Source organism: Dryobates pubescens, chromosome Z (assembly GCF_014839835.1).
Source record: "Dryobates pubescens isolate bDryPub1 chromosome Z, bDryPub1.pri, whole genome shotgun sequence".
Taxonomy (NCBI): domain Eukaryota; kingdom Metazoa; phylum Chordata; class Aves; order Piciformes; family Picidae; genus Dryobates; species Dryobates pubescens.
The window spans coordinates 38,101,835-38,114,121 of record NC_071657.1 but is presented as its reverse complement, the minus strand read 5'-3'; the positions used below and the strand labels follow the sequence as shown (position 1 = coordinate 38,114,121).

Below are 12,287 nucleotides of genomic sequence, written 5' to 3'. Positions count from 1 at the left end.
TAGCACACTTCCCTCTGGAGCTGGGAGGTAGAGTGCTAAATTGTAGCTGTATTGTGTTCACTGCTTCACTGACAAAACAGCAAAATAACCAGTGTTTTCCACAAAGACACATTATCGGAATCCTCTGAGGAAGTCAGCATTTTCACTGACTTCAGTGAGCTGAGGATTGTAATTTCGCATCCAAAACAGCTGCTATTTTTGGCATACAGTCCATCTCTTTTCTCTTCCATCGAAGAAGCTAGAGAGCACAAAAAGCTCTGACATAAGACAGGCTGAGGGCTCTTCTGCAGGATTGGAAAGGGTTTGATGAGCTTTAAATTATAGCCATACACATTCTCATTATGATGCATTCCAGAAATTTACACACATGCAGAATTAATCAGACCAGAAATGTCACATACAGGTAGCTCTTTCAAGCTATGGCATTACCTGAGACAGAAGAGTTCTCCAACTTGCGTAGTTTTCCCAGGACCTTCTGAACATCCTTTATGCTTGTGTCCTGTTGGCTGTACAAGAGTAACCTCTTGGCATCTGAGAACAGGCGGGAAACACTGGTAATGGGAAAACACAAGAAAAACCAGAAGTCATCGGCTATGTAAGCCAGCAACCGCTGATACAATTTTACATGCCAATCCCAATTCCAAGCTTCAGTTTCTTTCAGTTATGCCCCTTGCAGTACAATGAGCCCTTTCTTCAGTGACCACCCTGGGACAATCCAAGGAGCCTAATAAAAGATGGCTGCTAATGCAAGGTCAAACAAAGTTAGATTGGGAACCTCCATGCATTTAAAAGCATTTATTTTAAACTGAGAGAACGGCATCTTGCTGCCTGTAAACCACTTCCTCTTAGATGCACAATAATTTAATGTCCTTGATCCTTAGAAATGTGGAAGCATTTGGGTTGCAGATACATCGTACTCTGCATTAGCCTAACTGGCCTGACAGTATGAATATAGCAAGCAGGGCAGGGTATAAGGAAACTGGCCAAGAACTGAGCTTTCTGCAACACATTAGCCAGTACTAGATGGCAAATGTCAGGGACTATCACAGTACATTAGAAGTTGGAAGGGACCTCCAGAGATCATCAAGTCCAACCCCCCTGCTAAAGCAGGATCCCCTAGAGCAGTCTGCACAGGAATGCATCCAGGCAGGTTTTGAATCTGTCCAGAGAAAGAAACTCCACCACCTCACCTGTGCAGCCTGTTCCAGTGCTCTGTCACCCTTACTGTAAAGAAGTTTCTCCTCATATTGAGGTGAAATCTTCTACATTCAAGCTTGTACCCATCGTTTCTTGTCTTATTATTGTGCACCACCAAAAAGAGATTGGCCACTTGACACCCACCCGTCAGGTATTTATAGACATTGATCAGATCCCTCTCACCAGACCAGCTCTTCTTCTGCCTCTCACTCAGTGCTATTAATGTCAGAGGTTCATTAACCAGGGAAAGAGGCTCCCTGAAAAAAAAAGTTTATCTTGCCCTTTTGCTGCCAAATTCTGAGCAACCAATAAGACAACGGACTTGGGTTTCATTCAGACAGAGCTATTCTTTCACCAAGAGCTCTGACTACTTGGATTTAGGAATACTGCACACCAGCCAGTGATGGGTTAAAACTTGGAGAGCCAAGCTCCAAGCACTGCTGGACTGATAAGAGGAGACAGTGTTAGCCTTGATGGCTTGTGAACTATGGGAACATGGTGCAGTAGTGCAGTTGGAGGAGCGCAGATACCCGATTACGAATGGTTATTATAACCTGAAAGCGTAAGACTTCACACGTATCAGATTGTTATAAGAGTCCCTGATCTCTTAATTTTACTTTCATGTCTGCTAAAACCCTGATAAGATATAGGTACCTGTGTGATACATTTTCTGTAACCAATCACAAACTGCTTCTGTGTTGTGTTGGCTTTTATAAAGAAAAGATTTTGCATAATAAAGTGGACACCTGGCCTGAATCAGGCTGAGCCCCGTCTCTTAATCGCGGCACGCCAGCTCTCTGCTAAGCCCTCTGAACTTGGTAGCTGGAAAGCCTAGTACTTCAGTGGCAGCAGGAGAAAAGCCTGGATAGTTTAGGATTGCACAACTATTTGGTGACTTCAAAATATCCCTTTTCCACATGTTCTCCCAAGAACAGAGATGATGCAAAACCAGGCAGACTCACATAGAGGCATTGAAGTTTCCAACAACACCAGGAGATTCCCCAGGAGTTGGGTAGCGGAAGCAAGGGTTGTTGGCATTGCAGATGATCCCCTGTATCCATGGTAAGGTTCCTGCTGAAGGCATAGCTTTATTTGGGAAGTGACCTATAATAGAAACACAGAGTTAGGAGATGGGCACACAGGATCCAAGCCACTACTACCCAACATTTCATTTGAAGGGCAACACTAATTCTGCGCTGGTTACTGCACCAAATTGCTTATGACAGAGCAGAGGAGGCAACATGGGTTGGGTTGAGCTCGTGTTATGTTCCCTACACAACTCTAGCCTACTGCACTGAAAAACTACACCATGTTAAGACTGCATTAGAAGCTTTCTACTCCTCTCAACTTTACAGCATTGGTTTTGGCCACACTGATGGGGCTACAGCACTTCTCACTAAGGAATGCTTAACAGAAGACAACTCCAATGGAGAGCACATGTATACACATGCCTTCTAACCAGCCACATTCTTCTGGATTTCTGTGCTTAACTAACACAAGGATTCAGCTTGAGTTCACACAGACAGCCCTGATCAGGGGCTTTTTGTATCAGTTCTTTTAGTTTCCAAAATCTCCTCTCTTCAACTGCACACAACAATTAAACACATAACAAAGGATCAGCAGTTGTGGGATGGGTTTCCATTAAATAAGTATGTTATCATTGTCCTGTATTGGCTTGATTTCTAGACAGTCTTAAACTTTGGAGTTCCCAAAGTATTTTGGCACCTGCCCATCATATTTTAAATGTTTTTGTGTTTCTGCTAAAGTCTAACTCTTGATAGAGTAGTAAAGATCTACTTAATTCATACTCCAGAGTTTATGTCCTATTTATGCTCTGTATTCTGGTCAAGAGTTAAAGCAGTAACAAACTACTTGTGGCAGATCTCCACCAGTAAGACACTCTATACTTGTGAATCCCTCATGCTTCCCTTATGGGAATAGAGGGTTTGCTTTTATAATCCTGTATCTTAGATAAGCCATCAGGCTGTTTTCTGCAAACAAATTCACTTTCCCCCACACTAGGGAGGAGAGAATGCAGAAAGATTGTACGTCTTCTTCAATATTTCTCACAGTTCCTCAAAGCAGCTACTCAAGGCTTTGACCATGAGACACACATTCTCCCCCTCTCTGGTTCCCACCTTGTCCTCACAGCATGCCTGCCATCACACAGAGGGCAATTGGCTCCTGGAGGTACCAAAGCCCCAGAAGGAAGAGAAATGTTGCCAAATTATAGCAAGGCTGGTTCGTGTAAGTGGCTGAAGGAAGACAGGGAACTTATCAGGCCTCCCTCCCTGGAGAGAGCCAAGGACTCTGTCCAGGAGAAAGGTGAAAGAATTGAAGATTCATTGTTTCCAGTACCCAGGAGACTGTTTGTTCCCAGATCTCTTTTTTAAATAGGAAAGCTATTTACCTGTGCTCTCTGACTTGTGTTTTGTTTTGCTTTTTTGTTCTTCTTGGCTGTTAGGTTTGAGGGGGCAGGGAGAAGAGGAAAATGCTAATAATTTCAGATTGCTTTCTTAAGATTTCTCAGAGAACCACTTCTTCTCTCTCCCAAGCCTTTAATTTTAGATGGCTAAGAACTCAAATAAAGTATTAAAAGCAATATGAAAAAGTACACACAAGAATTCATGGCGATTTTTTCCACCAAGTGGTGGATGCAACACCAGTTTCTCAAAGAGCATAGAATCACAGAATGTCAGTTGAAGAACACCTTTAAAATTGAGACTAACCATTATGCTAACTGCCAAGCCTGATGCTAAAATATGTCCCTTATCACCACATCTCTACTTCTTTTTAAATACCTCCAGGAATGGGGATTCAACCATCTCCCTGGGGAGCCTATTCCAGTGTTTAATAACCATTTCTGCAAGAAACTCTTCCTAAAATCCAAGCTGAATCTCCACTGGTGCAACTTGAGGCCACTTTCTCTTGTCCTATCGCTGCTTACTAGAAAGAAGCTATCAACACTCACCTTGCTACAATCTCCTTTCAACAAGTTGCAGTGAGCAAGATTTCCCCACAGCCTCCTATTCTCCAGATTAAACAACCCTGGCTCCCTCAGCCACTCCTCTAGAGACCATTTTTCCAGAACCTTCACTAGCTTCATTGCCCTTCTATGGACACACTCCAGGACCTCAATGTCTTTCTTGTAGTGTGGAGCACCAAAATGAACACATTTCATGTGGGCGTTATGCATTCTGAGTCCACACAGAAGAAAGGGAGAAAAGCGGGAATCTGCCAGCTTTAATTCAGATGATTTGCACACAAAGCAGTGTAGCAGCACACCATTTTCAATGGCATTGCTTAAGGCACCTAGCTTTTCAGTAGATATAAAAGTAACTTTTCCCATTCCCTGTCCCGTCCCCCCCCCCCGTCCCCCCCCAATGAAGTGCATTTTGAATACCTTGTGAAGTTTTAAGAACAGAAAAGTCAAGCTCTACAAGTCACCAGTTTTGCTCAACAGCAATCTAAGATGTCTTCTCTGGCTGGTCTGGTGAAAGCCATGTAATGCACTTAAAAGCTAATAAAATTTTCCCTTATGTTTTCAGAAAAAGAGACGTTTAGTCTCACTACTAGGAATACAAAATTCTGACTGGAAAGTCTGACCACAGAAATGGCTTTATCCTTGGTGATTCTTCTCTTCAGATAGGAACAGAACTGAAAATCTATTTGTTGAGAAACAGTAACACCATTAAAACACTGGAGCTGTATGGAGGCTACAAAACACCTGCATGCAGCTCTGTTAGTGCTATCATCAGGCATTACCTGCAAGTGGTTTCATAATAGCACACAGTACTTCCACCACAGATAATAATCCTGTTTACCTTAAGGCATCCACTGGGTTGCCACAGAGTTCAACATGAAATTAAGGCTTTTTTCTGTCTCTGCTCAGAGTTCAGCAAAAAATATTCCACTGTATAACAAATCCCTACTTGTCAACACGTGACTCAATGTTCAATGAAAACACGCTTAAAGGAAATAATTTAGCTACCTGTTCTCAGAAGCTTTTAGAAAAATGGGAAGGAGGTAACCATAAGGAGCCAATGAAAAAGTTACCAGATGCCCTGCACTCTTCAATTCCTAATGACAAGACAGGGAGAAGGCAGACGAAACAACATGAATGAGAAGAGCTTCAGATGAAAAGACTCAAAACTGCTTGTGACACAAGAGTGCCAAAGCAAGAGATTTACAAGGAGGCTAATGCTAAAAAGCCCATTCTAAACAGCTATATGAAAAGGCAGCTCTTGCTAGGTCCGAGTTTATATACAGCACTGCAGCAGCTGACATAAATTACCACTGAGGCTATTAGTCATTTTTACCAGCTGAGCAAACTGCTTATTGCTTCTCTTCAGCTTCATGTCAGCATTACAGGTTGTCTCTCCTATGGCCACTGTAACATTCAGTAAAAAAAAAAAAAAGCAATTCCAGGTTGTGGAAAGTATGAGACAATTTAGGGAAGCTTCAATTGCCCTGCCTACAGAAAACGAGTTAGGCAGCACATGGCACCAGCAGTATCCAAAACATAATAGGAAACTGCAAACAGTTTGGCTTTGAAAAGATTCTCGCTAGCTTAAAAGCCTAGGAAGCTGCATAAAATGCCCCAGCCACTGCAAACAACCATAGGAAAAGTGCAGCAGAGTTAGTTCCTTACCCATTTTAAGAAGAGATACTTCAGAGCACTCTCCAGAACCACATTGTGCTGACCCTTAAACCTTACCTTAATCAGCTAAAGGAAAGATAAACAAAGAGCTCATTCACAGTCATCTAATTGCAGTATGAGGCTGTCATCAATCACAGTAAGACAAAGCTGGTTGCTAAAAAACAAGCTGTGCATCCCAAATCAAACGACAACCAGTGCAGAGGGCTAAAGACTGCCATTTGCAGAGCAAGAATAAGCTTTCTTTGCAAGAGTAGAAATGTGCCTATTTGGGATGTAAAGAGAAAAGTAGAATGGTTTTCCCCTACAAAATGTATGGCTGCTGAATCTACTGAATACAGAGCTAATAGTCTTATAGAAGAAAGCTCTTGTGCTCTTTAATGCGATACATTAACTCACATTATTGCCTGAAAATGAGACTGCTCTCACAGATAGGAACACTGCTTTTCCTTTCATACTAAGTCACATCAAACCAATGATGAGTTTTTGTGTGGGCTTTGCAGACTTGTCACAGTTTCACAGAAAATTCTTGGCTAATACATTGTAAATGCAAAAAATGAGCAACAGCAAGAAAAAAAAGCAGCAATGTATAGTCCCAGAGCAACTTCAACGTGTCAGAACACACTGCAGTCCCTGAGGTGGAAGGAAAGAAGCCATTAAAACTTTCCTGAAGATTTCTGACTGAAGTGCGCAACCACTGCCCTTGTTCTTTGCGTCTTGCCAGCTGCATTATTACCTTCTAACAACAACTGTTCTGATGCAGCTGCTGTATTTGGTACTTACATTCATGCTGCTCGTAGGGCGGATATGAAAGTCTTACAGAGATCAGGATGAAGAAGATAAACAGAGGCCAGGCAACTTCAATCAGCAGCTGGAACTGGAAACAATAAAGACAAAGTATTAAGACATCATATTTAAAATACAGAACAGAGGTTCCAGGACAATCCGCTTGTAAGCCAGGACAGTTTTGCAAGCACTGCCTCACTTTTCTTTGCCTATGTATTCCAAGACCACAAAGTTTGCTCCTCCACCTTCAGAGGATAATCTGCAAAGAATTTTCTCATTTTAAGTGCCAGTTACAGGACAACACTGGATGTGCTTAAGGGCTGCTTTTCAGTTCTTTTTGTCCCCTGACTGCAAGAAACCTCCCAACTAATCTTCCCAGCAGTGAGCTGAATTTTTGCCCTTACATTTTAGAAGTAGTGGGAACTACTTGTATCCGATTCTTACTGTAAATCATAGAGCTTCTACCCTGACACATCAAGCATGAAAACTGTGCCAGTGTATAACTATGCCAAGTCTTTCAGTATTGTTGAAGCATACTGGTACCTGGAAAGCACAGCTACTATGATTAAGCTCACATTTAGTTACTGTTGTTTTCCCAAAGGTAGGTGCCCACTGGTCCAGAGTGCTTACAGATAGGCAGCGAATATCAGGTAAAGATATAAAGACTATTTAGAGGGACCAGACAAAGATGTAAGAAAGGCCTGCTGTTACGTGCAGAGCCCTCTTAGATAGGAAATGAAAGCACAGAAAATGCACCAGGTCTCACAGACGCATGTGGACAAAGCAGTATCTCAGCCTAGATCCTGAAACACAAGCTGAGGCTTCCAAGAGTTAAGCTTCACCAGCCACACCCTCCTGTCCCTCTCCAGAAAGGCTGCCTAAACATGCATTTTAGGTAAACCATGATACAAAGAAAACCTGGTAGCTTTATATGCTACTACTTCTAATGTTTTTCCTCCTTTGGGAGCAAGAAAATGGTGTTTTCTTGGCCAAGCAAAGAGAAATATTTTTTCCCTTCTTTCCAGGAAAACCCCACCTTTTCTAATAAGATGTCTATGTAATTCTTACTATAGGCCAGATAGGCTAAGACTTGCCCTCAGTGGGAGAGTGAATGTACACACACAAACGTGCTTTCCCACATTACACCACTGACAGCTAAAATTAGGCTTTTGTCATGGCAAACCTTGATGTGAGATTTCTAGGTAACTACTGCACCTCAAAATAATCTCACTGTAAAAAGAGTGCATTAAAACAAATACCACTTGATCCAGCAGAGGATGGCTCTTCAAAGATACTCTTAATGGCTGTTGTCCAACCAAATGGCCTGTTGGAAAGGCAGAAAACCTGAACATCAGAGTCTTCCAAGCACTCCTAGTAGCAGTGCCAGGCTCTGCAGAATGACTTTGAAATATTGTTTCCCACCCATTAATTCCATGCACCTACTGTATGACTACTAGATAAGAAACTCCACTGAGACCAGGCTAACAAAGATGTCAGCAAGATGTCTCAGTATCTTTGGTCTCTGTATTTACCATTAGCAACGGCCATTGATAGCCTGCTTCCTTCTTCATTGCACAGTGATCTGTTTCCCAGACGCTTAGAGCTAGGACACTGACAACTTGTTTATTCTTTCCCTTTGCAGGATACCCTCACAGCTACAGGATGACATCTCAGCAGAAAGATGGCTATGAAACCAGGAAAGTTATTTTACCCACCAAGCATCAGAAGCCATACTCTGGCACATATCACTGTGACTACAGGCAAGGGGTATGCATTACAAGTGACTGCAACTGCGCTGGGGAAGAGCAGTATAGGCTGGGTTTGTGGAAGCCTCTTGGGGTGACCAAGGTCCCTCACAGACCTGGAACTGCTACAGGAACCAGCAACAAAAAGCTGCCCTTGAGATCAAAGTCTGACTTGCTCAGCAAGATATCAGCCTCAGCCACACCCCTCTGGGTGGACAGTAATGTCTCAATGGCCTTACCAGTTGAAGGAAGAGCCTGGTCACCTTGCACATAGAGCGTTCTTTTGCATGCCTGATTATGGTTCATTACACTGTCATGAAGGTCTCCACATATGGGCTGTACACACAGTGCTCTATGCCTCTGCACATACAACATATCTAACTTCACAGATTGACAGGCTCAGGGAGGACAGAGAAACAAGGGATGTGTCTCAGACTTGAGAAGTTGCACCTTTACATCTGGAGACTACTGCATCATGGTTGCCATTGAAATGCTACTTAATGAAAGACAACTAGCAACTGCTGTACCAGAGGCTTGCATGCAGTCAAGCTCAATGTGTCAGCAGCATTTCAATTGAGAGCCTCTTGTGGTGTTCAACAGGAGTACTCTTCCTTTTGCTCCTAAAAGTCAATAGGTTCCTTCCTCTACTGCTTTCTGACCTTCCTGTGACAGCACTTTTCATCCACCGTGGCCTTTGCAGAGGAGAACAGATACTGAAGGAGACATATCTCACTTAGGTTCATACTAAGTGATATTAAAAAAAAATCAAGCCTTCACACCCACTTCTGTGCTATGATTACTAGACCAGCCTGGTAAATAATTAAATGAATCTTCAAACCTTCAACATCTCTAATGCCCCACTCCACTTGGAGTTGAAGAAGAACCATTCCATTTGCATGCAGCAGGTGAATTCACAGGTAGCGCTTGGCCAAGAGTAAGTTGCTCCTAATTTTACTGAGGCTAGTCCTGGAAGCATGCCCAATTTATACCAGTTGGCTGATGATGCAGAACACAATTAAACACTGAGATCTACACTGTGTCAACAGGAAATCTGTTGAGCAAGACCTAACCACACCATAACCCCATCTCACTGTCAACCACCCTCCCAACCTCTATGGACCAGTTTCAATGCAGAGAGCTACCAGCTGCAGACCAGTCTCTCCATGAGAGTGAGGTGCCTCCTCATTTGCAGGACAGAAGGGACAGAGAAGTGTTTTTACACAGTGACCCCTGAACATGCTTTTCTTTTCTGCTCTCCTGCTGTAAACTCCTTCCCCCACTCCAGTGTGGTTGGAAGTTATCCAGTACAAAGTAACACTTAAAGCGCACACGTCAGGCTGAGCTTTGAACCCAGCTTTCGCAATGCAGCCCAAACTCACATCAGCCACAGGGTTCAGGGGGAAGCAAAGGCTCACACACACTTCTTGTGGGAAGAAGGGTAAGGATCAAACTATTTCCCAGCTACATCTTCAGCAAGTACAAATGGGACAGCCAGCACACCCAACTCAAGGACACAGGTCTCCTGACAGTAAAGCAAACAGATGAATGACTGTGCAGCCAAGATAACAGCATGGAGAGAAATGATGTTTTCCTGCTTTTCTGCCATTTTCTATGAAGTGGCCTTCCCCTCCTGACACCTTCCTGTAAAGTCCAAATAGGAACCACTAATGAGAAAAACTCCTCAGGAACCACACAAAACCAACCAAGGTCTCAGGCCTTCATTTTGAATTAAATAATAACATCAGTGTGGAACATAGACTATGAGCAGTTTGGGCTACTTCATGGGAAACTGATGCAGAAGTTACAAGAAGGTTTCAAGAAACAGCTGAGCAGATTCAAGATCATGACAAAACCATGACCATGAAGGCCTTTTTCACTGGCGTAGGCCTAGCCTACTGTGTTTTTGTGGCATCACTGAAGGATCTGCTGCTCAGTAAAGCCAGCCTACAGCTACCTTGACAGGACATGCAAGCTAGACTCAGATCTCACATAATTTTCAAACTTGAGGCATCATTTTCAGAAGATCCTGACAAGACCAAAAAAAAAAAAAAAAAAAAAAAAAAGCACCACCACCACTCCTAGTGTAAAATTTGATTCCTCTGAAATCTCCTTCTAGTTTAATCAGTTTAAGCATTGTTCCAGAGGTTCCATCAATGTCCTAGAGCTTCCCTAGCTACTAAAGGCACTTTAGGACAGATGAAGAGTAAGACCTCTAGTAGCAAGGGAGGAAGAGTCTGTTTTCAGCTCCAAGAGCCCAGGTTGCATAGGGAATAGCTGAAAATAGCTTCTTTTTAGGAGCTGCAGTCAGTGAGACTGCCTTCCCCAGTTCCATTACAACGTTTTTCTAAATCATGAGTAGGCTGTTCACAAGCTTACAATGCTGGCCCATATACACAGAGAGCAGCTACTCCTTGAAGGGGACACACTCCACAGCCTTTCAGCTAGGAAGTCTTGTCCTAAGAGATTAAGGTTCCTGGGATAAGGACAAAAACATGAGAATCCCATAGAAATTCCTGCCATCACTGGTAGTTCTGTAGCCACAGAGTTATATAGGATAAGTCAAAGATGCCATTTCTTTCTGATTTTATTTCAGAATGGCCTGATTCCAGCTCTGAATTCACCAGACAACTCCTGTGAAATCAAGCCTCAGTCATCCAAGCCACAGATTTCAGAGACCATCTCTATGTCCAGTGGTGAATACGATAGTCTGTCTCTTGTAACTCAGTTTCTAAAACAACCCAGCCCCAACTGTCTGGCAAGCACCCTAACAGTTGCAGGGTTCAGAAAACATATCAGAGTATGCAATTAAAGAGTGAAGATGATTGCTGTTGCCTCCACCACTTCTGCTGATAGAAAGTGGCAAAATTTTGTTGCTGTTGCTGCAGTTTGCAGCATTCAAAAGCTTTTGAACTCAAGCACACGTTGCTGCAGTCTGGCAAAGCCCCATCTGCAGAATGCAGAATAGAGTGGGTCACAGCACTTTACATCTTCCTTGCTGCACGTGGCAGTAGAGTTCAGGACTCCAGCACTCACACTGGTACTCAGGACAGAAGTCTTGAGCACCTTCAGGCTCCCCGGTTTCTGTTCACCCACCACTGTCTTCAGTTTGTATTGAGTCTTTCCAAAGGTACACCAGTTGCTCTGCCAGCAATAGAGGTGAAACATTAAGATATAGGATGTTTCCCTGTTTTGCTTGATAAGTTACAATGCTACAAATTAGACTTCACAAAGCCCTTTGCCCAATACTTACAGTCTGTCGTCTTCTGTACGTGAAGTTCTTCCATAGCAGCAAACCCAGCTGCGTCCAGAAAGCCATCTTACTTCAGCAAAGCCTAGGAGCTCTCTTTGTGCAGCAGGAGTGGCAGTACACAAGCAGTGATGTTGTGGCTGGGCATTAACTAGAGGCAGGGAGAAAAAAAGAAAGGGAAAATCTGTGTCAGAACCGAAAAAGTTACAAGACAGGGAAAGGCAGATGTTACACTCTATAACCTCATGTAACCCTGTAGCCTGTCAGGGCACTCCCCACCACTGCTGCCAAGTATCATGGACGTCAGTAAACTCAGATTTAGGCTCTTACTGCAAAACTGGCTCTTACCTCAGAGCTTTGAGGCACAAAAGAATGTAATACCCAGAGGACAACAGTTTTCTTCCTGCCCAAAATTACGAGATCAAGAATGGCATAGAACAAGGAGAAGAACAACCATGGGCTCTGAAAGCTGATTTAGAGACTCTTCTGAGCAGGACTGAATCATACAATTCAACCTGTTTTCTTTTAAAACTTCTTTCCATGTTTACTTTTATAACAGTGAAAATCCTGCTGCCAAATTAGAAAATGCTTTTCTTTGAACTCCAGTCAACACCACAACTTGTAGGAAAAAATGCTACACACTTTGCAGGCAAAG

The 12,287-nt window shown here is 43.0% G+C and overlaps 1 protein-coding gene across 1 annotated transcript in view; it reads right to left on the bottom strand.

Annotated features, from left to right (window-relative positions):
• The window catches only part of ABCA1 (ATP binding cassette subfamily A member 1), a 97,928-nt gene that overhangs the window by 68,263 nt on the left and 17,378 nt on the right, over positions 1-12,287 (bottom strand). Inside the window, exons 2-5 of the mRNA XM_054179013.1 lie at positions 11,636-11,783; positions 6,638-6,731; positions 2,160-2,301; positions 430-551 (exon numbers count right to left, since the gene is read on the bottom strand). Of these exons, the coding sequence (XP_054034988.1) occupies positions 430-551; positions 2,160-2,301; positions 6,638-6,731; positions 11,636-11,701 (424 nt within the window). The 5' untranslated portion in view covers positions 11,702-11,783. The remainder of the gene's footprint in view (positions 1-429; positions 552-2,159; positions 2,302-6,637; positions 6,732-11,635; positions 11,784-12,287) is intronic.